This window comes from Rhinopithecus roxellana, chromosome 21 (assembly GCF_007565055.1).
Source record: "Rhinopithecus roxellana isolate Shanxi Qingling chromosome 21, ASM756505v1, whole genome shotgun sequence".
Lineage (NCBI taxonomy): Eukaryota > Metazoa > Chordata > Mammalia > Primates > Cercopithecidae > Rhinopithecus > Rhinopithecus roxellana.
Genome location: NC_044569.1, coordinates 16063293 through 16089738, shown reverse-complemented (window position 1 = coordinate 16089738; position 26446 = coordinate 16063293). Strand labels below are relative to the sequence as shown.

At 39.4% G+C, this 26446-nt stretch overlaps 1 protein-coding gene across 5 annotated transcripts in view; it reads right to left on the bottom strand.

Annotated features, from left to right (window-relative positions):
* Window positions 1-26446, bottom strand: part of MAPRE2 (microtubule associated protein RP/EB family member 2) — a 162877-nt gene that overhangs the window by 16956 nt on the left and 119475 nt on the right. For all 5 annotated transcript variants that reach the window (XR_004055690.1, XM_010362716.2, XM_010362715.2 and 2 more), the window contains one exon: window positions 24434-24647. Coding sequence is in view for 4 of the 5 variants with exons in the window: in XM_010362716.2 (XP_010361018.1) it covers window positions 24434-24647 (214 nt within the window). In the remaining variant the exon portion in view is untranslated. The remainder of the gene's footprint in view (window positions 1-24433; window positions 24648-26446) is intronic.

Below are 26446 nucleotides of genomic sequence, written 5' to 3'. Positions count from 1 at the left end.
GAGATACCTCCAGTGATCCCTTCCCATACAGAAGGAGTACAAATATTTCAGCAGGAGTGTATACAGTTAAAAGTATGGTTGTTTTGGGCAATTTATCTCACCTTTGTGAGTGCTGTTTTTTTTCCTCAAGTAACATGAGGTTAATGCCATTGTCCCTTCTCCCTCTGGAGATGTAAGAGTAAGAGAACAAATTTTAAGATTTTTAAGAGGAAAGGTTTTTAGATAAGCTTAAAAGTATCACCCTAATTGAATTTCTAACAAACAAGAGAAAAGATCTTATAACCGATTAATACTTCAGAAGAAGTATCAATACAAATGTATTTTTTTCTCTTTTAAAACATTTCCTAGCTTTAGCCACTAAAATGCCTAAGAGCAATGACATCTCCATAGCAGCGGGCACTCCTGATGCCCAAACCTTGGTTTCTAAATGTTATTCTGCAATAAAAGGGCTTCTTGAGAAATGGCTGATTCTAGGGATGGGGCAGGGAATGTTCAGGGTAAGCTGAGGATATCTTGTGTCAAAAAGCAAGGAGGTGCTCCAGGATCAATACCAAGAGCTCGAAGGGGTTCCCCACTAGTCACACTTGGGACAGTTTGAATATTAGGAAGAACAATAGCTTCATTTATTGTAATGCACTGGATAAATAAAATCTATTAATCTATAATGACTGAAAGAGAGATGGGCTGGAAGACAGGGAGAGGGAGAGGGAAGAGAAAAGAATATAAAGATCTTTTCAATTCTTTTTAAGGAACACTGGCAGTCAGTAAATGTACAAGAAATGCTGGAACTAGAAAATAAATCACAATTTTGTGACATCCGTAACTAATAAGCGATTCAGAAAGGGCTCATCATTGGACATGTAAACTTTACGTGAGAGGGTTTTGGGGAACAAGATATTTACATGTGTTACTCTAAAGGGGAAAATACAGCCTTACAATGGGGAGATCTGAGGGTCAGCACCTTAAGCAAGTGATTCACTTAGCATCACTAATAATGTTATGAAGTGGAAAAATGAAAAACCACTGGTTTCAGGTAAGACCTCACCTATCTGGAGCTCAGCTCACAGCAGACTCTCACTACCTAGAACAACGCACAGACACAAGAATGGCCTCTGCGGCCAAAATAGAAGTCCCAGTGTATACGCAATGTACTTCATGGATTATGAAATTCCAAGCCACTACTGGGGGCCCGCCCATTCCCTTTTCCTCTGAACACAGTCCCCATGAAGTGGCATCTCTGTTTTTCACCATCCCTTCAGTCTGGTGTAGGTGCTCCTTCTCTGTGCTCCCACTGGCCTAATACCCCAACCCCTGCTCTTGTTTAGAGCAAGAAACACATCTTATTCATCTTTGTAACCCCAGTGCGTAGCACAATGCTCAACTGAACATGTATTTGGTTAAAGAGCAAAAGTTTAACAACATAAACAAGTAAATAATACTTTTAGTGATATGGTTTCCAATTTTACAGTTTATTTCCAACTTCACAGTTTATTAGTATCAACAGATTAGCAAGAGCCGAAGGGTTATAAAGACAGGTATGTGACAGCAGTTAGAAGTTTCAGCCAACATCCTAATTACAAAGTAGAAAACAGGAAGACCATAAAATTTATATTTGTGTCTTCAGGTGCCTGGGGTCATTAGCTCTGGATGCAAGTCACACCCTCTAGAAACACTGACAGCATGACAGCCTTTAAAATACAGGCCTTTCTGTTAAAAAAATTTTTTTTAAATAAACTTCTTTAAAAACACAGGGAGGTGCCTAATATACTTTAAAATGAGAATGGTTAAATTGGGGAAGACTTAAAATAGTTTGAATTTCTCAGGGTAAATCTGCAGATCCCTGGAAACCTCACCTATGCAGAAGAGCTTCCCAAGCGTTCTAGAGGGCTGACGTTTTGCTTTATTTGTGACTGGTATATGGCCGTGAGGAACCTTCTTCATCTCTGTTGAAGCCCATATAAAACACTCCTGGAACACTACTTCCATATCCTGCTGACCAAGTTCTTTAACCCAAAGGCAAACCAACTGGGTAAAGAAAACAATGTAGACGAGCAGGTAGGGGAGGCAGGGTGAGGACACCTGATCTGGCAAAGAGTCTTCTCTGAGGCAGCCACCAGCCTAACAGGTGGGGAGACAGCTCGGAAATATCAAGTTCATTCAGATCTTTTTATAAGCAATACCTCATATTTTAATATAAAGGAAGTCTAACAGAAAGCAGTGTGAAGACTGCCTATGATCAACACCCCTCACACACACTTATTACACTTATTAAGTGCCTGCCATGGGCCATGCACTGGAGGCCCCTAAAAATGCCTAAGATGCAGTCTTTGTTCTCCAGCTGAGTTCTCACATGAGCAACAGCTATCTAGGAATTCCCAGTGTGGCAACTTCAATGTTCTCAGGAATAAGCCAGTGTTCTATGACTTCATGACCACCCCATGTGATATGGTTTGGCTGTGTTTCCACCCAAATCTCATCTTGAATTGTAGTTCCCATAATCCACACATGTTGTGGGAGGGATCCTGTGGCAGGTAATTGAAGCATGAGGGGCAGTTACCTCCATGTTGTTCTCGTGATAGTGAGTAAGTTCTCACGAGATCTGATGGTTTTATAAGGTGCTTGTTCCCTCTTTGCTTGGCACTTCCTCCTTCCTGCTGCCGTGTAAAGAGGGACATGTTTGCTTCTCCTTCAGCCATGATTTTAAGTTTTCTGAGGCCTCCCCAGCCCTGAGAAACTGTGAGTCAATTAAACCTCTTTTCTTTATAAATTATCCTGTCTTGGGCAGTTCTTTATGGCACTGTAAGAACTAATACACCATGCAATTCAGGCTGTATTCCCTCTGCCTCCTTCCTGTCCCCTACCTCCTCTGAGCAAGTAGGTCTACCACCCTTCCAGTCTCAGCTCAGATGTCACTTTGTCTGGAAGGGCAAAGTGCCCTGAACACTTTCCACTGTTGTGGTACGGCTATTTCTTTAATGCCTACTTCTCCCACGAGCGGAAACGCCAGCACATAGGAGTTTTATCTGTATTAGTCACCTTATGCTCTCACCACCAATCACAGTGCCTAACCCAGAGACATTCAATAATAGTTTTTATAATTCATTATATAAGACCTAGCAGAGGCATCTCTTCAGGGTAAGGACACTGGGGGAAGCTTGAGGAGCTGATGCCAATGTCAAAGTCACAGACACAAAGAACCACCAAGACAAGAAGGAAACCAAATAAAAACCATCAGCCTCCCAGAAAGAGAGCTCCTCCTTGGTTTCCTCTCAAGATTACCTTCTGTAAATTACTTAGGCTCCTTACCTACACAGAATCAGGAGAGGTGGAGTCAACTCAGTCAGTCAGTATATGCTTAATTCTGAGTGGTCTGTGCTGGGCTGTCCAAGCCTGTGCCATGCTCACTGGCCCTTCCTGAGGGCCACAACCTTGCAGAGGGGGCTTCCCTAGAGAGCATGTGATGACCCACCCACGCTGGCAGTCTTTCACAGGCAGGTCAGCAACAACAAAGTGGTTGCAATAACTGAGCTAGGATCATCAGACACACTCATGTTCTGGTATCTGGCCTTATCCAGTCTGATGTCAATTTAAAAATAAAAAAGTGATGGAAGAAACAGAAGCTGACTGCTTATAATACAGGGCTACCACTAATTATATTCTCAGGATATCATCAAATAGAGCTTGAAAAAAAAACTGAAATGTTTGATAAGATGTAGAAGGGGTTGTGGCAAGCCAAACCCCTGGGCAAAGCCACATTTTCAGGGAAGAGCAACTATGAAGAAGCAGAGGACACTGGCCAGGAGAGCAGTGAGGAGACACGCAGGGAGAATCCCCGACCGCGGGAGGCGCTCAGCACGGCTCATGGCAGGGAGGGAGGGTGCAGCTGCTGCAGTTACTGATGCTCTCCCCCTTCTAGCCACACACAGTCACTTGGGGAAACAGGTTTTGCTTTGTTTTCTTCCCTTGAGGAAATATCCCTTGCTATTAACAGAGCCCAACTTCAACCTGCCTGTGTGGCTTGGACTCGCCAAGCTGTGGTTCAGCAGAGTCTCAGCCCTAAAATGGCATCTGTGTTCACAAATCAGGCAAAGGTCAGGGGGTGGCCTAGGGCCCCAGGGCTCTCCCACTGGCACACAGCATGTGCACCTCCTGGATCCCTTTGAGATGAGAGAGGTGCAGGCGATGAAAATCAGGCTTGGCAACCTGTGCTGCTCCACCACCTACACACAAGTGGGAAGGAAGAACTGCTTTGCCCCACCCTTAAGCCTTGCTAACGGGGACACAGTGCAGGCTGAGTGAAGGAAGAAATGGAAAAAATTCTAAACATTTAATAATCAATCACTTAGGTAATTAGTATTTGATATTTAAAATGAGAGGGATCTTGAAATTCTACTGTTTGGAGAAAAACTGATAACAGAGGAAAATAAATGATGCATGAGGGTATGTGAGATCAGGCCTACTTAACTACATTTTTACCTTCAAATGAATAAATGTGAAGAAATTAAAGAACAGGAATGGCATGGGAAAGAGCTTAGTTATCTTCCGAGGTTTGGGCAAAAAACAACAACAACAACAACAAAAACCCCATAATTAACAGTTAAACTAAAAGCTCGTTTTCAAATAAATGTAAAGTGGGCTCATTAAATCATCACAAGCTGCAATTTGAAATGGAAGTAATTTACCCCTCGCAGCTGTCACATGATTAAGAAATACTAAATGTATAAAAATAAAAATGAAACCTTTTGTCCTCATTATATTCAATGATTTCATGTTTTCCTTTTCAGGATAAATAATAGACAATATCCTAACATATAGCATAACTCTTTAGAGTGAAGAACTTGTTTTTGTTTATTTGCTTTCTAGGTCTCGCTGTCTTCTAACAACCACACTCTAAAGTTTCTGGGGCTGCCAGATACTCTTTCCCCCTTACCTGGGCAATATTAACAAGAATGTTCTTGCAAAACTGCACAGTTATCAATGTCATAAACTTAACACTGATAGAAGACTTTTATGTGAGCTACCATCTGTATTCCAATCTCGTAAACTGCTCCCAACATGTCTCTGACAGCATCCAATCCTGGTTTTAGATACCGAAGTCCTCAAAAGCTATCTTCTTGCTTCCCAGAATGCCCCACTCCATCAGTGATTTGACTTCTGTACCTTTCCCAGGCCTCTTAGCTCAATGATGCTTATGTGGAAAACATTTACATAATAGCTTTTACAGAGAGTGCACCTACTTTGGCTGTAATACAGATATAGATTTTTTTTCTTGCAGCTGATTCAAATATTTCAATTTTTTTTCAAGCTGCATTTGATGATGTCCTGAGAACATAATTAGTGGTGGCCCTGTTTGCAAGTAACCATTTTGCCCTCAAGCTTTTCTACCTCCCTAATTTTACCTTTCAAAATAAAAAGGAATCTCAGAAGCAGAGGAAAATAAGCATCAATTCTGTCCAAGTCCCTGTAATTCTGTGAATCTGCTCACTGGACATGATTTACAATGCTAGTCTTTGAGCAGTTGTGTCTTAATTAATGCCTTTAGGATTTGGGGGTATAAATATGATTCTAAGACATTTTAACCATAGTTGTAAAACAATTCGGAGTGGTCGGATTCACTGCCTTAGTGAAGCCTGGGCGTTGCCGTGTCTAATGTCAATAACTAGTAGCTTGCTTAATGTTTATGGAAAATGCTGCAACATGTTGGGCATATGAGGCCCAATGGATTCAGAAGAATGAAGCAAATCAAAGCACTGGACTTGGCTTTATCCTTCATGGCCAAGACTCTGCTGGAATTTAGAAATTCTTTTCACATAATCTGCCATATTATTCCTTTTGCCAAAATCATAAACAGAGGAGCTAAAAATATGACATTAATACTGTTGACAAGAACCACAGAGACATTAAAAACATGAGCGTGTGCACACACACATGCAGGCGGCCACTACTCTTCTGGTTATGGTCATTCCCAATTTTTCTCTACTTTGAGAGCCCTTTCCCCTCCCAAACCATCCCCCCAGCCCTTCTCACTCAAATGAAGAAAACCCAGAGCTGAATAACTATGGCAGAAGATACACTGCATCTGTTCTGATTCATTGTGGATGGATCTGATATTACTTTATTATCCCCTGCACTTTGACAAAGAGATTATATTTTTTAACAGATAATGAGCTTGGTTAAAAAAAAAAGTAATGTCATTGCTGGAGAAGGGGTATGGGCTAGACTGATGAGGAGAGTGAATTCCACAGGAAGAGGACTTCCTCGGTAACTGAACTGACATCAGAACCCTCATACTGCAAAAGGATTGCCAGTCCCTACAGAATTCTGATTACTGCAAATTCAAGTTACATTGAGCTGGTCTTTCCTTCAAAACTGTCTCCATACTTTCACTTTGTAGATTCTGTAATTTGTTCTGAGTTTAGGGCAAAAAAACACCTCAGTGGACAGAGTTCAGGCCAAATGAAACTTTAACAGGGTTCTGGGATGCCCTGATTCATGAGATCATTAGGAGGCTGGTTTTTTTATTCTGAAATTGGCAGTTTGCAGCCCTTATGACTTCTATTCTGACCAATGCAGCCAGTGGTGGGGTTTGCAGCTCTTCCTTTTCAGTGGAGGCTCTTAAGAGTGGGCAGTCCTCCTTGAGCAGCTAGGGGCAGCTCCACACAGCAGGCACGAGCCACACCAATCTCGTGGGAATGAAGACCTGGTAAGGAATTGGACATCCTTCACCTGCCTCTAGGGAGGGAGTGAGTGCAGTGGTCAAGAGTGGGGGCTCAGCAGCCAGAGAGCCTTCCTAGGGGTCCCAGCTCCACTACTTCCTGACTGGTGTAGCTTTGTGGCCACCTTGCTTGCTTTACATTTAAGAAAGGAAGAGCAGTGCCAACTTCCCAGAGTTGGGAGGGGTACATGACTTAATACATGGAAATGATTACATCTGGCACATAGTATGTGCTTAATAAATGGTAGCTTACATTACTATTATTACTCAGCAAATGAGACCTGATTCAACTAATGATGCGAAAGTACACTTGTTTCCCATTTCTAGATACTACGAAAATAAAACAGCTGAAATACTAAGAAAATAAGGCTCATTTTTATTTAAAGAACATTTTTACAAAAATTGATTAACCCAGTTTTTACACAGTGAACAACTATTGTATAAAGATGCACAACTGCATCATGTAAATATGCTCAGCTTCAACAAATTTGCTTTTAGAACCAAAAAATGTGATTAACCCATAACCCACCAATGGGCTCCAAGGCATAGGTTCCTTCCATTCCATGCACTCCCTATCTATCTTCGTCTGTACTTCTTCTAAATTATCCTAATTCATTCATTTGTGCAAACTGTTATTGAGCCATAACCTTATTATGCACCTGAGAAAGCTAACAGGCAACTGAGATCAAACAATGAATGAAACACAAAAGATGCTTGTCGTTGTGGAATTAACATTCTAACAGGGGAACTAGACAATAAATAATAACATAAATTAGTAAGTGATAGAATAAACTAGAAAATAAGTGCTATGAACAAGAGAAAATCAGAGCAGGGTTGCGTAGAGAGAGCTGGGTTGGGGGTGGGCGAGTAGCAATTTTAAATAGGAATTTCATGGAAGGCCTAAGCATCCACTATGGTTTCTTCCTCCAGTTTCCGTTTTTCAACTCAGACCCATGGTACTTTCACGGGCCACACTCACACCAAGGCCACCCAGAAGAACAGAGGTCAGAACACCAAGCACTAGCAGGGCAGTGCCAGGTGCCCCTCTTGCTGGGAGTCCTGCAGCAGTCTGGCACAGATACAGGAGGCGAGAACCTCCTGTGTGGGGTCACTGTGGCTCAAAAGTCTCATTCTTCACAGAAGCCAACAGCTCTTGTAGCAAACTCCATAGTCACAACTTCCAGGATTCCTGCAGGGAACATGCCAGCTGCAGGAGTAACCCTTCCTTCTTCAAGGTTTCTCACAGTGAGTGAGACCTGAGCCAAGACCTGAGGCAGGATAGGAAGGTGGCCGTCTGGACAGCCAGGAGCAGAGCAGACCAGGCAGAGGAAATGCTGAATGGGGGTGCAAAGGCCCTGCCTTCCCCACTCAGGAGCCAGGTCAGGTGGGTGGGGCAGTGTGAGAATGGGATACTGCAGGTAGATAGAAGGTCAGAGATGTACTGGAAGGGCAGGTCAAAAAGGACCTCGCAGGGGAAAAGGGAAGCCAGTGCAGGATCCTGAACAGAGTGACATGATTTAGCTTTGCTTTCAAATAGCTCACTTTGCCTGCCGTGTTGAGAACAGACCAGGGAGGCTGAGGGGAGATGCAGAAAGGTCAGCTAGGGGGCTACTGCAGTAATTTCCCTGGGTATGAGCAGCGAGTGCCTAAGACAAGATTCGTTGTGCTTTTGGTAAAGTACCTGCAATGGTATAGTTTAAGAAACCCTATTCTATATCCTACAAAACAGTCACCAAATGTCCAGCAATTTCACAAAATACACGTTTTGCAATGTTAACAGCAACAAAAAGACATTCTGTGATCAATGGCATGTGCTATTGATTCCAAGGGGAGGGCTTAAGAGAAAACAGGCAGTAACAAGAGCTATGAGTCAGCCTGTTTCCCTCCCAATCCACTGTTTAGGGGTCATTACAGTGTAAAATAAATGGCTCTGTCCCTGGGAGAGCGTACGAGTGAGGCGCACTGCAGGTTGGGGGCCTGCCAAGGGCATGGCTACTGCAGCACAGAATGACCAGCTCCTGAGGACCTCTCTTCGCTGACCGGTGGTCTCAAAGTCTGCCCCTGCAAAGGACAGAGGGCCTGACTCTCCTGAGCATATCCAGTGAGTGTGAGCCTTCACATACCGAGTTACTTCTGCCCTGCTTACTGTCCCTGCTAGAGATGATGTGCTTATTTTTAGCTATCATGTGATTCTCCAGTATTTTCCAGGCTCTGCTTGAGTCACTCTGGTTTCAGAGAATTTTTCATAGGAGGAAAAATGCAGGAAAGTGTTCCGCATCTTACAATGGCTCAAGTATTAAAAATTCTATCTTTTAAATAGTTATTTCAACATGCTATCTATTTCTTTCGATAAACTACTGACTTTTCACACCTCACATCTTGGTAAAAAATTAAGTGTCCTTTGAAACACATTCGGTGTCAAATCCAATCACTATCTTCATTCAAAATATTATTCTTCGATCATTCTCAGAGCAATAGAAATGGTGAGGCTCACTCACCCCATCCCAACAATAATTTAGAGGAGTACGCCTGTTCACTGCAGTAACAGGGGAAGATGGTGACGGAGCCCAGCACACTGAGCCAGCCCGCTGGGCAGATGACACACAGGCATTACCACAACAATGACATCGAGGGTACTACTGCACTCCTGGTATGCAGTACTCATTTACCAAAAAGCTTATACACTAGGATGGTCATTTTGGGGGAACGTAAGTACTAGGTTTATAATATGTCCTTTAGACTCTAGCCAGAGCCCCTATTGACTGACAACTAGCAAGACCAGTGCTTGTGGTTGTTTATTTGATGGTGGCTAACCTGCTGTGCTCCATTAACACCATCTTATCCAGACACTGCTAAGATAGACATGATCTGAGGCCACAGGGCAGGCTGGAGCTCAGGGAAGGGAGAATTCCGAGGTAAGCCCCATGCTCACCAGGCTCCTGGTCCAGGTATCTCTGCTTCTACCAACCGACTACTAAGTTAGAAATGTGTGTAACATTTATCCCTGATTTCCTCCTCTTCTTTACTTCCCATATCCCATTAATCATCCAATTTTGCTGACTGTATCATCTTAGGGTCTCCATCACCCACATGGCTACTGCCTTCATTAAGGCCACTGTCTTCTCCCATGTGGTTTGCGGCAAAGCCTCTTAGCTGGTTTACGAGATTCTAACTGTGCCCTCTCTAATGTGTTTTCTATAATACAAAGCACGCTTCTGCTTAAACTTTTCCATGACTCCCTACTATAAAGTGTAACCTCAGTGTGACAAACAAATCCTAAAGTAATCCCCTTACCCTATTAATCTCCACCTCCTGGTGTTCATGTTTTTGTATAACAGCCTCCCCTTGAGTGTATGTAAGACCCGTGACCTGACTCTAACCCACAGAACATGGCAAAGGTAATGGGAGTTACTCTCACCATTATGTTACTACATGACCATCTTGCTGGCAAACATGCCAGAGAGACTTCCCCTATTGCCCTGAAGAAGTAGTTGCCATGAAGTAAGCATCTTTATTGGAAAAGCCCATAAGGTAAGGAGGTGCAAGTGGCCTCCAGGAACTGAGGGTGCTTTCAGCAAGAAACTGAAGCCTTGGTCCTGCAGCCTCAAGAAAACTGTCAACAACTTGAGGGGGCTCACAAAAAGGGCAAGGAATCCAAGAAGTAGGAACTGTTAAGAAACATTTTCTAGAAGTAATTATATGAAAAAGACACTTGCACACACATGTTTACAGCAGCACAATTCACAATAGCAAAGATATGGAACCAACCTAAGTGCCCATCAACCAACGAGTGGATAAAGAGAATGTGGTATACATACATCATAGAATACTACTCAGCCATAAAAAGGAATGAAATAATATCTTTTGCAGCAACTTGGATGGAGCTGGAGGCCATTATTCTAAGTGAAATAACTCAGGAATGAAAAGTCAAATAGTGCATGTTCTCACTTCTAAGTGGGAGCTAAGTTATGAGGATGCAAAGACATAAGAGTGATATGATAGACTTTGGGGACTCAGGGGTGGGGAAGGTTGGGGGGGAGTGTGGGAGAAAAGACTACATATTGGGTACAGTGTATACTGCTCAGGTGATGGGTGCACTCAAATCTCCATACAAGGACTTATCCATATAACCAAAACCACCTGTACCCCAAAAACTATTGAAATAAAATTTCAAAAGGCAACATTTTCTGAGCTATTGCATAGTGTACTAGCATACTTTCTAAGTTACAGTGTAAGAGGCTTCTCAGGTAATGGATATGCCTTGAGAGCACTTCAAAAACAGCCATGTGTTGACTGAGTACTACATCTTCCTTGATCCAGATGAATGCTGCAAAGATTCAGCTTAAACTCATCAACTCAATAATTACATGAAGACCTTCTACGGGCCAGGCAATGGGGGAACAATGATTGAACAAGACAGAGTTGAGTTATAGTGTAATTCACCCAATTCAAAGGGATTCTAGAAAATTCTACAAGTCAAAGCTGTTTTCGATTCCTGCCCAATATACTAAGTAACAAAAAAAGGTATGAATAATAAAGAAAAATAGGGGGCCGGGCCCAGTGGCTCAAGCCTGTAATCCCAGCACTTTGGGAGGCCAAGATGGGCGGATCACGAGGTCAGGAGATCGAGACCATCCTGAACATGGTGAAACCACATCTCCACTAAAAAATACAAAAAACTAGCCGGGCAAGGTGGCGGGTGCCTGTAGTCCCAGTTACTTGGGAAGCTGAAGCAGAAGAATGGTGTAAACCCGGGAGGCAGAGTTTGCAGTGAGCTGAGATCAGGCCACCGCACTCCAGCCTGGGCGACAGAGTGAGACTCCGTCTCAAAAAAAAAAAAAAAAAAAAAAAAAAAAAAAAAAAAAATTGGTTCACAGACAATCTATGACATTCTGCTTGTGGAAACTAAGAATGAATGCTAAGTCAGCGTCTTGTGTGGTCTGGCGAGGTTTACAGTTAGGCTGGAAGTAAAATCTGATATTATACCTATGGAGAGAAAAGGAATGATCCATCAGATGAGGACATGGGGTTTAGTTATAGAATTAATATTTCAACACATATCAGGAACATCTATATAAGATTAATGACCCAGTGCTATTTTGAAAAGGGCTAGGATGGTCTGCCAGTGCAGGGAGGACAACAATAGAGACCCTCGCCCTCCTCTGCAGAGCCCTGTGTGAAGGAACAGACTCTACGTGCCCAAATACATGCCAATGGCGTCTATCCTTCACTTTCAAATCACCCAGACCATTCACATGGAGAGCTAATTGATTTGAAGGATTAAAAAATCAGAGATTAGTAATTCTACTAATCTAGGGCTCAATATTCTTGTCTTTATATACACTTCTGCTTTTGAGCTAATAAGAGGCCTGGAACAAATGGTTTTAACATTTCCTGCATCTATAAATGTAGACAGTAACTCTACAGTATAGTAACTCTCTCTCACCCTAGAACTTACTGGTTGGATGAAAGGAAATGTTTTTGAACTTTTGAAAAATCACGATAAAAAAATAAATGTCATCTCAATAGAACAGCATGTGTTCTCTCGTCTCAAGCCTAAGTAACACTGCAGAGCTTTTTATATCCTCCATATACCATGTAATTTGAATTTGGTTGTGAAATTTACTGTGGTTCAATATAGTGTGGGGAGGAAGTAAGAGGAGAAAACAAGACCACATCCATGACATATGAGAGGCGCAATATAATATAATGATGAAAGCGCATGGGTTCTGGAATCACAGAGTCTGGCCTTAAATCTTAAGTCCTCTCCTTCTAGTGTGTGACCCTGGCAAGTTACTAAACCTCTCCGTGCCTCAGTTTCCTCAACTTTAAAGTGGAGGGTAATTATATGATCTGTCTTTTAGAATTGTTGAATACATATTAAGTTCTTAGGATAATAGCTGACACTTAATATGTGCTCAATAAATATTTGCTAATATTACTGATGACTCCTTCTATATTTTATTTTTTTGAGACAGGGTTCCACTTTGTTGCCCAGGTTGGAGTGTAGTGGCATGAACATGGCTCACTGCAGCCTTGAGCCCCAGGCTCAACTGATCCTCCCACCTCAGCCTCCTGAGTAGCTGGGACTACAGGTATGTGCCACCATGCCTGGCTAATTTTGTATTTTTTGTAGAGACAGGGTTTTGCCATGTTGCCCAGGCTGGTCTCAAACTCCTGAGCTCAAGCAATCCTCCCACCTTGGCCTCCCAAAAAGCTGGGACTGCAGGCATGAGCCACACTGTGCCTGGCCTTCTACCTTTTAAATGTTTTCATTTTCCCTAACTTTCATGAAAAATTCTATTCATATTAAGATTCAGATTTGAGTTGCATAGTAACAGTACCACAACATTCTGTAGGTTTTGATCTCTAAGCTTTAAAATACTCTAGTTTTTTTAAATGTACATACTTTGACCCAGAAATCCAAAATAATTAAAAATTGCAAATTGAATTAATAAATCATCTGTCAAAAATGCTATCTCAGTAAGCAAAGAAATTAGGATGGGAATGAAAAATGTACGGCTCTTCCTAGGAAGAAGCCCTTGGGCTTTTCTACAGATACTGCCAGGAGATTCCCATTTGAAACTCCAGAATTCTTCATAATTTTCCGCTCTTCTCTCTGCTCAATATTTTAAACTCGGAAATATTCAGTGTACTGGCAAGGCAGGGCACTGCTCGTATTTTATGCTGTGGTTTTTATCATCATAAGAGGTAGGTGCTACGGTCTGAATGTCTGTGTCCCCCTCAGATCTATACATTGAAACCTAATCCCCAACACAGTAGTACTAAGAAGGTGGGGTCTTTGGGAGGTCTAATGGGTCATGATCTCTATGAGATCAATGCCCTTATAAAACAGGCCTAAGGGGCTTTGCCTCTTTCACCATCTGAGGAAACAGAAGGCACCATATATGTGGACAGGGCTCTCACCAGACCCTGAATCTGCTGGTGCACTGGTCTTGGACTTCCCAGTCCCCAGAACTGTGAGAAATACATTTCTATTGTTTATACAAGGCTACCTAGTTTACGACATTTTGTTACAGCAGCCTGAACAGACTAAAATGTAGAGAAATGCAGTTTCAGTTCTTCTTTGAGGAGAAAACTATCTCAATGTCTAGCAGTGTCTTTTATACATCTTACATATGTAACCAGAAGAACAAAGCTACTGCTACCTCTCTTCTTCCAGGGAGTAGGGGATCTTCTATAAGAATTTAATTAGTTGAGCCATTAGAATATTTCTATTTTTTCCAAGTCTTAATGTAGCTAAGGGAGTAGCCATTAAATGGTATGCAGCTTAGCAACGGAATCGTTTCTTAATATGAACAGGTCAAAAGGATGCAATGCTAATATGAGGTAGGGGTTGGGTAAAAGAAACAGTGTTCTGCCGGGCATGGTGGCTCACACCTGTAATCCCAGCACTTTGGGAGGCCGAGGCGGGTGGATCACCTGAGGTTGAGAGTTTGAAACCAGCCTGACCAACATGGAGAAATCCCATCTTTACTAAAAATACAAAATTAGCGAGCGTGGTGGTGCATGCCTATAATCCCAGCTACTCGGGAGGCTGAGACAGGAGAATCGCTTGATTGAATGCGGGAGGCGGAGGTTGCATTATTGCATTCCAGTCTGGGCAACAAGAGTGAGACTCAATTTAAAAAAAGGAAAAAAGAAAAAGAAAAGAAGAAAAGAAAAGAAAGAAACAGTGTTCTGCATAATAATGAGAAGTACTAACATCTATTTGAAAAGAAGTCTTGCTAATTATGGGCTAGTAAGAAAAATGCATCTCTTCCTTGTATTATTACATGATTTCTAAAATTAATATTTGATCCTTAAAGACATATGTAAGGGACTTGGGTAGGAGAGTATGTGGATAAGTGACTGGGGACTGTAAAATAGCAGTACCAAGCAGGCATCTACTGGCAAACTGTAAGAATAAACAGGCATGACTCATCCTGATGGCGAGACCATCAAGGGACAAGAAGGGTAACTATACCCATCCTACAGGGCTCTGGGAAGTCAAATGGCATCATAGACTGTCCTAGAGTTAATTTCTTAGAGTAAATAATGGTTTTAGAGAAAGACCAACATTTGTGGTTAAATTAAGGAGTTTCTCAAAAAGGTAAATGAAGATTTAGGGCATCTTTGCAGTAACAAGGAAAAGGAAGTCTTACATAAAGGCACAGGCTTGAGGCTAAGGTTAGATCCCCTTGAATGGGAGTTAACTTCCTGAGTATTTTTCCCTTGGACTCTAATTGAGTTAAATGCCTGTTAACTCACAAACATCAACCTTCTTTGCAGCAATATAACAAAATCCAGTCTTCAGAGCATTAAAATTCACAATAACTAAGACATAACCCAACATTATTTGACATATAAAGGGCCAGGAAAATGTGACATATTCTCAAAGAAAAATAAATCAACAGATGTCAATTGTGAGATGGCCAGAATAATGGAATTAGCAGACAAAAACTTTCAAAGCAGCTACCATAAGCCTGCTTAGAGAAGTAAAGGAAATAGGCTCCTAATGAATGAAAAGATAGGCAAACTCAGCAGAGAAAGAAAAAAAAAAAAGTAAACAGAAAAATACAATAGCTGAAATTTTAAAATGAAGACTTCTACAACAGTAGAATGAAGATGACACAGGAAAGAGAGGGTAAACTTGAATTTACATCAACATAAACCATCTAATCTAAAGAAGAGAGAAAATAAGTACTGGGAAGAAAATCAACTGTGCCTCAGGGACTTTTGGTATAATTTCAAAAGCTCTAACATATGGATAAATGAAGTCCCAGAAGGATAGGAGAAAGAATGGAGCTGAAAAAAAACTTGAAAAAATAATGCTTGGAATCTTCCCAAAGACATAAACTCACAGATTCAGGAAGCATAATGAACTCCAAAACAAGATAAATTCAAAGAGAACCATAATTAGGCACATCATAGTCACACTACTGAAAACCAAAGATAAGGAGAAAATTTTGACTGCACTTAGAGAAAAACTATGTATTACATACAGGGTAGAATGAGTATGCACTTCTTATCTTTGGAGGCCACATGCAGTGGAATAACATCTTTAAAGTGCTTACAGGCAAAAAATAAAACAAAAGGAAAAACAAAACCCAGCTTGAATCCTTTATCAAGTGAAAATATTCTTTAAGAATGAAGGTAAAAAAAAAGACATTTACAGAAAAAGAAAAATCAAAAATAATTTTTGCCACTGGACCTGCAATATAAGAAATCCCAACAAAAGGCCTTCAGGCTAAAGAGAAACGAAACCGGTAGGGAACTTGGGTGTTCAGAAATGTAGAACATTGAAAATAGTAAAAATATGAAACAAACAACTTTTCCCATAATTTCTTTACAATAGATAAGACTGTTTAAAGCATAACTGTCTAATAGAAATATGTGAACCACATAAATTTTCAAGTAGCCACATCAAAAAGGTAAAAAAACTCCACTGTTTTTAACATATGCAAAATATATACAACATACATGAAATATAATTTCTACATGTAATCAATACAAAAATTATTAGATGTTTTACATTCTGTTTCTCACACTGAGTCTTCTAAATTCAGCATGCATTTTATACACACAGCACATTTTAATGATGAACAAGCACATTTCAAGTGTTCAAAAGCCAACCTGTATTAGACAGTGTAGGTTTAAAGCAAAAGTTGTAACATTATCTATCTTGTGAGGTTCATAATGTATATAAATGTAATACATATGACAACTATAACAAAGAACAATGGGGAGGGATGGTTGCAAGGTTTCCACATTTTACATAAAGGTATACAGTATTAATTTTAAGGATAGTGTGAAAAAACAAGAATATATATGTAATCCTTAGAGCAACACCTAAAAAATAAGTGGGAAGAGGTGTAGTCTGAAAGGTGGTAAGTAAATTAAAATAGAAACCTAAAAAAATATTTTAAAAATCCAGAAGATGACAGGAAGGGAGAAACAACAAAACAAGAAACAGAGGGGACAAACAGAAAACAAATAATGTGGTAGATCTAAATCCAATCAAATCAATAATTACATGATTATATGAAATGTAAATGGACTGGACACTCCAATTAAACAGTAGAGATTATCAGAATGAATAAAAAAGCAGACCTGATTACATGCTGTCACACTTTAAATACAAAGACAAAGACAGGTAGAAATTTAAATTATCATGGAGAAAGATGATGCCATGCAATAGTAAGCATAAAAAAGCTAGAGTAGCTAGATTAATGTCAGATAAAATAGATTTCAAGACACAGAATATTATCAAAGATAAAGAGGAACACACTTCACACAATACAAAGGCCATACTGCTCAAAGTAATTTATAGATTCAAAGCTATTTCCATCAAACTACCACTGCCATTCTTCACAGAATTAGAAAAAAACTATTTTAAATTTCATATGGAATCAAAGAAGATCCTTTATAGCCAAGACAGTTCTAAGCAAAAAGAACAATGCTGGAGGCATCACACTACCTGACTTCAAACTATACTACAAGGCTACAGTAACCAAAACAACATGGTTGCTGGTAACAAAACAGACATATAGACCAATGGAGCAGACCTCAGAAATAACACCACACATCTACAACCATCTGATCTTTGACAAACCTGACAAAAACAGGAAATGGGGAAAGGATCTCCTATTCAGTAAATGGTACTGGGAAAACTGGCTAGCCATACGCAGAAAACTGAAACTGAACCCCTTCCTTACACCTTATACAAAAATTAGCTCAAGATGGATTGAAGACTTAAATGTAAAACCCAAAACCATAAAAACCCTAAAAGAAAACCTAGGCAATACCATTCAGGACACAGGCATGGGCAAAGACTACATGACAAAAATGCCAAAAGCAATTGCAACAAAAGCCAAAATTGACAAATGGGATCTAGTTAAACTAAAGAGCTTCTTCAGAGCAAAAGAAACTATCATCAGAGTGAACAGGCAACCTACAGAATGGGAGAACATTTTTGCAATCTACCCATCTGACAAAGGTCTAATATTTACAAGGAACTTAAACATATTTACAAGAAAAAAAAAACATCAAAAAGTGGGCAAAGAATATGAACAGACACTTCTCAAAATAAGACATTTACACAGCCAACAAATATATGGAAGAAAAAAAAAGTTCAACATCACTGATTAGAGAAATGCAAATCAAAACCACAATGAGATGCCATCTCACACCAGTCAGAATGGTGATTATTAAAAAATCAGGAAACAATAGATGTTGGCGAGGCTGTGGAGAAATAGGAATGTTTTTACACTGTTTGTGGGAATGAAAATTAGTTCAACCATTGTGGAGGACAGTATGGTGATTCCTGAAGGAACTAGAACCAGAAATACCATTGGACCCAGCAATCCCATTACTGAGTATATACCCAAAGGAATATAAATCATTCTACTATAAAAACACATGCATACGTGTGTTTATTGCAGCACTATTTACAATAGCAAAGACATGGAACCATCCCAAATGTCCATCAATGACAGACTAGATAAAGAAAAGGTGGTACATATACACCATGGTACACTACGCAGCCACAAAAAGGAATGAGGTCATGTCCTTTGCAGGGATGTGGATGAAGCTGGAAGCCATCTTCCTCAGCAAACTAACACAGGAACAGAAAACCAACCACTGCATGTTCTCACTCATAAGTGGGAGTTGAACAATGAGAACACATGGACAGAGGGAGGGGAATATCACACACTGGAGCCTGTTTGGGCATTGTGGGTGAGGGGAGGGAACTTAGAGGACTGGTAAAAAGGTGCAGCAAACCATCATGGCACACATGTACCTATGTAACAAACCTGTACATTCTGCACACGTATCCCATTTTTTAGAAAAAAAAAGACAAAAAAGGTCAATTCAACAGGATGACTTAACACTCACAAATATGTACACATCTAGTAATAGAGTACTAAAATACAAGAAACAAATATGGAGAGAATTAAAGGGAAAAATGGATAATTCCATAATCAATGCATGAAAATTCAACAGACTGCAGCAAATGTTAGAACAGGACAACAAAAAAATCCATAAAACACAGATCTGTTTACTCTGACAGTGGTATTAGGTAAGGAAAAGACACACATAGGAGATCTGAATAATACTATCAAACACCTTGATCTAATGAACATTTCTAAAACACTATCAAACCAACTACTGCAGAATACACATTCTTTTCAAGTGCATGTGGTCCATTGACCAAAAAAGACTATATTCTGGGCCATAAAGCCAAGATCAGGACAAGGATAAAAACCACCTCTTACTGCTGTTTTTACTGCTTCTCTTAAAAAGCAAAACAAACAAACAAAAACCCCAACAAAGTAAAGCAATTCTTATTTCCCAAAAGAAGGTGAGAAGTGATGAGTACTTAGATGACAGGTGCTCAACAAATGCTCATACATTGCTAAATAAATAAATGAATAAACATGATTACATTTTACAGTCATACAAACAGCCTTAGAAAACCCAACATTAAGGGTAATTGTGAGAATATTCAAATAGTCAACAATGTTCTTGAAAAACACTTTAGGATTTATTCAAATCTACATTTAGGGATTTAATTATGATTGTTCAGATACTTTATTCTATTCTACTTAGGTTGCTTCCTTTTGAAACCACTTTTCTAGCATTCCTATTAATCTGATTTTAAGGCTGAAACACTGAAGTCCCTAAGGAAAGCAGAAAGCTCAAACTGAATTTCCATAGCAACTCTAAATCTATCACACTATATTTATATATGGGCATTTGATTTAAATACATGAATGTATGTGAATCTGCAATGTGTCTAAGCTGTTGTTGCTATAGTAACTACATAACTTTGAATTTCCTTTTATGTTTAGTAAGTGTTCACACATAAAAACCAATCCGCACCAACAGTTATCTTGAGTTGCAGATATGGCTCACAGCAATAAATTTACAAACATCATGAGTCACAATGATGCATGTACTTACATATCTATCATTATGAAAATGTATATTTTAATACATGTCCCTGGTTGGTATATTAAAACCAATTCAAGATGCAACTCCTCAGAATGTAGACAATAAAACTTACCAAGCAGCCATTTACCCTTAGATGACAGCCTCTGCTTATGCAGTAAGCTTGTTACAGTAAAGTCCCCAACAACACACAGAGAAGCCACAGCCAAACTATTCTAAGGCTTCTCTGAATCATAAAGAAAAGCTTTTCTCTGTATCAAAATGGTTGAAAAATCTAGCATGTTCCTACAAAAACAGGATGCACCAAGTATTTAGAATATATCTACTGTATACATAGCAATCTCTGCTGCATGCTTATATAAGTAGTCTGTATGATGTAAAAGCACTTTTTTTTTTCTTGCTAATGTAGACTAAGTCCTTTCTTAATTATCATAATGGTGACAGTCTACTCCAGGATCACTTTTTCCACTCTAATCTGGTCCCTCTGTCATACAAAATGTTTGGGAGCTGCCACTTACTGCTCTTACTGTATAATAGTTAGGACATGCAAGCTAATTTTAATATTGGCCTAAGGAAATTTTGGGGGAGAGATAAATCCACTAAAAAAAAAATCAAGTATTCCAAACTCAAAATAAAAAAATTAAGGACCATCACCTGTTTTCAATTATACCAGCTACTGCTTATGTACACTAATGCAGATAATTAAGAAATGACCAAGGCTTAGAGGTGGGAACAAAATTACTGCTATAGATTAGTGACCTGGCAACACTGTGAGATAAATGTGATACAGATACGTGAATTTTCCAGACTGCTGACCATCACCGTTCATTTGCTCTAAATTTCAGATGAACAAAAGCAGACTGTGTATAAAGAGAATGGCTTTGAGTGACTCCCAGAAGCGGGGGCGCCAGTTTGGATAATGTAAAAATAGAGTTCATGAGGGAAATAAATCAGGGTCAAATATTACAGAGAATTATGACAATTCTAAGAAGCGTAAGGGACCTATGAGAGTATTGATCACTGCCTGCTGGTGTCATACATATACTAAAGACTACTGAGAGGCAATGGAACGATTTGATCTTGTAATACAGATCCCAGGATACTATTAGGCTCTTTAGTAAGGTTTTGCTAAGTTTTTTTTTTTTTAACTGAGGTTTGTACTTTCTATTGATACCTGTATATTCCTTGCCCTAATGAGCTATGTGCTAAGAAACCACATCCCTATCTTTATTACAATTATGTCTAAATTAAGAAAGAGCAAACACACCCTGAGTAAGTACCTCAGAAACTCTCATGAATGAAGATTGAAGTGCATACATTTTACAGCACAGATTTTACAACACCTATTCTGACTCTTAGAAGACATTTTGGCTTACATTATCTCGGCTGTATTCCCAATAACTGGATATACGACTTCTAGAAAAAATGAGGTCTTAATGCATTTATAGGAGCCTTTCTCCTATCATGGCTTTTAATAATAACACTCTATATGTGATATATCCCCAGTATAGTTTTACTACCCCATGATGCCCAAAAACCAGAGCATATTTTATTAAAAAGGGAATGGCTGTTTGACTTCTGAAAATATCATTTCTCCCTGATTCATGCCAATAATGTAAACATGGTCAAGGTATCAGGAACATGGTCTCAGGAAATTACTGCCTTCGAGAACATTAAAAATAAAATTTATTATCTGTTGACTTTAATGGGTTTCCTGAGCATTATCACCCAAGAGGTTAAGCTCTAGAAAATATATATTTCTCTTTCAGGTTCATGGACATTCTATCAAAATGGCACACGTTTTTCTGTGGCTTTTGTGAAAGACAGATGAGGGAATTCCTAGAAAACGAGGCCAAGGCAGCACAGTAACAGGCTGTTTGGGTGTGGAGGAGTATTGGTGCCAATGAGTAAAATATTAAGGACAGGTTATGATTGTGGAAGAAAATATTCTGAGGTCTGTCCAATCTCACCACAGAAAACTTGAAAAAATGGCAGTTGAGTTTTGAGTCCAAGCTCTTCATCATTCACAACTGTAGAGAATGACATTAAGATGAGAAATATCAGACACCCTTGATTTTCTTAGCTTTATTTCCTCCCACCCCACATACCTCCTGAATCCCAGACTCTGGAGAGGGCACAACATCCCCCTTTCCTCCACTCCAGCTCCTAGACTGATGAAAACTGCCGACAAAACTTGAAGGCCAATCTGAACTGCCATCAAGGTTTGCTTCCCAAAATCTTTGTGGCTTAATTTTTACCCAGCCTCTCCTATTGCTTTGGCTCCAAGAAAATAAATATCCTCTCTTTTCTTTTCTAACCCTCTATCTATGCCCTTGACATCTCATCTTTTCCCTTCAGCTTTAGCGTCATACTCCAGTTTCCCCTCTTTTTCCTATTTTCAATGATTCCTTCTCCACAGACATGTCTCCCATCTTACAAACCTGTTTATATTGCCTTATCCTAAAAGCAAACAAGAACAGTTGAAAAAGAATACCATTTTCCTTCCAATCTTATTTCCTGAAGCTGCTATCACTCTTTTCCCTACACAAACCAAATGTGTTTATTATCCCCCATTTTTTTTCCTGACACATTTGTTAAAGGTTGAATCTACTCTTACTGTCTCCAATTCCACAAGTCCTTGTTAAATTGCTGCAATCTAGGCCTATGCCCTCAGTATTTTAATGGACCAATTCTCTGAGGGACTATTAATCACCTCCTAGGAGTCAGACTTTGGCCTATTTTTCAGGCTTCATCCTATTTGGTATCGCCACAATTAATATTTGGCACTGTTGTTGACTCCTCTGTCTACAAATTTCCTACTGTTTTGTTCTCTGATGCTGAGCTCTCCTGGTTTTCTTCCTGATGTTCATCTTTTTTGCAGCTTCCTCTTCTTCCTCCTCCCCCTTAAATGTATATATTTCCAAAGCTCTGTGCTTAGTTTTCTTTATTCTATATAGGCTCACCCATTATGGCTCCAAAGTCGGATCTTTTCACTGTCTCAATTTCCTTCCTCCAACTTTGTCTTCAAGCCATTCCTGGCTCTACCATCCTACTGAATGGAGAAATCATTCAAATTGAGAAATCTAATGAACTCTTTCAGGCCTCATTTAACTTGACTTCTCAACTAGATGTTGACATTCTTGACCATTATGCTCCCTACCTTCTGCTTCCCTGACACATCACTTCCTAGTTTCCTTCATTCTTTCTGGCACCTTCCCTTCTTCCTGTGCAAGCCCTTCCTCTTCTACTCAACCAGTAAATGCCCAAGTTTCTCAAGGCACTCTACCCTTTATCACTCAGTATTTGCTTCCAGCATCCATTATATCAATATATGGAAGAATCGCAAATGTTTATCTTTAGCCTATAACTCCTTTGAGCTCCAGACACACATGTGCACCACTCCCAACACAAAAATTGCCTATGTTGATCTTCTCTTAGATGTCACAAATGAATCTCAAACTTAGTATGTTCAAAACAAACTCAAGATTTCTTCCCAAATCTGGTTCTCTTTCAGCAATTCTTGAACAAAATCCCAAATCCTTCCAGTTGTGTAAGACGCCATGTTTAACATCTCCTTATCCCAGTATTCAGCCATTACCAACATCCAGTCTATTTTGCCTCCTAACAACTCTTCCAGAGTTGTTCATTCCTCTTCATCTACATGAGTACTATTTTAATGCAGATGAAGAATTCATCTAATTCATACTACTGAGTGTAAGTATTCATCTGTTATCCTTAAAAATATTTTTAAAATATTTATTTTTAAATATTAAAAAAGTTTCGAAAAGTAATGTCAGTTTTCCAATGGTTTCAGTCCAGCTGGAATACAGTCATAAATCCAGAAATAAGATGATAAAAATGCTGCTTAACAGTGAGCAAAATTGTGATTTCAAAGCTATTACCACCTATGTGGTCCTGTTAACCATTTGTACTCCATTCTGATTGCAGTTTGGGCATAAATAAGAAATCTGTTTTATTTACAAAATTAAGGTTACTACTGATTTAACAAGTTTGAACACTGGGTTCCACAGCTGAGACGGAAACATGATTTTGGATGATTAAATGTTTAATTGTGCAGTACCCAACTCGTGTTTATAATAATGACCCAATTTTATAAGAACACATTCTGCTTGGTGAAGCCTGCTGTTTATGGTAAGGATGTTTATAATATATTTTAGAAAGTTTTTTTTTTTTAATCCACAGAAGTTTTTAAAGTTTTAGTGTTCCAGATATTTTTCCTCAACGACTTCACTTTTGGAACAAAGCTGGATAAATAGGGTATTGCTGAATGTTACTGCATAAAAATTGCCACTGCCTACAGAGGAGATAGGATGTACAGTTCATGTAGGGTTAGAGATGATGATCCGTATTTAACAACATAGTTCAGTTCATATTCTGGTCTGTACTGCCAGCAATTAAGCAGTAAAAATACTTCAGTCAAAATCTAAACAGGCTACTTGAAATTTCTCGAAAAGCTAAAAGGAAAAAGAAATCTATCCTGTGAGTATTATTTTCACTACCACCTTCAGTGATACAATGCAAATAGCTCTGCCTTTTTAATAGTTTAAATGAAGATGGTTAGACTAATGACAAATGGGTCACAGGAAGATAAATGTGGTGAAACAGACAACAGTAGAAACCATCCAAAGGCATTAAAATATTGACGGCTGGGAAGAATCAATCAGAAACACATGGTAAAGCACAGAAGGGTCTGAGCCATTCTCTAAGATGAAAGCAACTCCTGCAATCTCATGGTGACAATACCTGCTGTGGGGGAGTTTGCATGGTGAGATTTTTTTGGCAGGTTGAAGATCTGTTCGCCAGGGTCAGGCGGAGGAATTGCATCTTGCCCTTGTCGTGCCTCTACAGGATCATACTCCTTCCCATCGTAGTTAGCATCATAGAATTTCTTAAACCATTGAATAAAATCCAGGTTGTCCTGGAAACGTCCTTTCACTAGCTTCTCCACTGGAATTACCTGCAATAAAAAAATCACTATGTGAGTTACAAATTTCATGTTTGGATATATACCCAAAAGAAAGGAAAAGAGTATCTCAAAAAGATACATGCGCTTGTAAGTTTATGGCAGCACTGTTTATAATAGCTAAGATTTGGAAGCAACCTAAGTGTCCATCAACAGATGAATGGATAAAGAAAATGTGGTACATATATACACAATGGCGTACTATTCAGCCATGAAAAGAATGAGACTCAGTAATTTGCAACAACATGGATGGAACTGGAGATCATTATGCTAAATGAAATAAGCCAGGCACAGAAATACAAACATCCCATGTTTTCACTAATTTGTGGGATCTAAAATCAAAACAAGTGAATTCATAGGCATGGAGAGTAGGATGGTTACCAGTGGCTGGAAAGGGGGAGTTAGGGATGGTGACTGGGTACAAAAAAGTTAGAAAGAATGAATAAAACCTATTTGATAGCACAGCAGGGTGACTATAGGCAATAACAACTTAATTGTACATTTTAAAAAACTTAAAGAGTGTACTAGGATTGTTTGTAACTCAAAGGATAAATGCTTGAGGGAATGGATAACTGATTCTCCATGATGTGCTTCTTTCACATTGTATGCAGAATGCCTCAGGTACCCCATAAATCTATACACCTACTATGTACACACAAAAATTAAAAATTAAAGAAAAAGAACTAAACCAAAACATCACTGTTGGTTTTCTTGGAATATTTAGTACTTCTGAACAAGCCAGACAAAAGAAATATCCTCAGATGTCAAGAGGGGCTGGTCCCACTCATAATACATTTATCATCAAAGCATCTCTCCAGAAAAACAGAAGCCTGGGATGTTGTGCTATTTCAAGACTGATAAGCTTTTTATTTTTTTATTTTATTTTATTTATTTTTGAGACAGAGTTTCACTCTTGTCGCCCAGGATGGACTGCAATGGTGCAATCTCGGCTCACTGCAATCTCCACCTCCTGGGTTCAAGCAATTCTCCTGCTTCAGCCTCCCGAGTAGCTGGGATTAATTTTTGTTTATTAGTAGAGACGGGGTGTCACATGTTGGCCAGGCTGGACTTGAACTCCTGACCTCAGGTGATCCACCCGCCTCGGCCTCCCAAAGTGCTGGGATTACAGGTGTGAGCCACTGTGCCTGGCGAATAAACTTTTTAGATTTCTTTGTAATATGTAGCCCAGTTGTGTTGAGATAAACTCATATAAAGATTATAGTTACTAGAGAGTGCGGATGAATATGATTTAAATCAATAAAAACAGATACTTTTTATGTCTTCATAGTATTCCATGGTGTATATGTATCACATTTTCTTTATCCAATCTGTCATTGATGGGCATTTAGGTTGATTCTGCGTCTTTGTTATTGTGAATAGTGCTGCAATGAACACTCACATGCATACGTCTTCATGGTAGAACAATTTCTATTCCTTTGGGTATATACCCAATAATAGGATTGCTGGGTCAAATGGTAGTTGTTTTTAGCTCTTTGAGGAATCGCCACATTGCTTTCCACAATGAACTAATTTACACTCCTACCAACGGTGTATAAGCATTTCCTTTTCTCTACAACCTCACCAGTATCTGTTTTTTGACTTTTTAGTAATAGCCATTCTGACTGGTGTAATTCGCTATTTTTTTTTTTTAAAGAAAATGGAAAGGTATCTAGCTAAGTGAATTATATTATCACTGAATTCTTACCTTTTACATCTTCAGGTGGGAATACTAGCTGAATGTGAATCACGAGATAGTTACAAAGCTAGAGTGTGAGATTGTGTGTGTGAGTGTG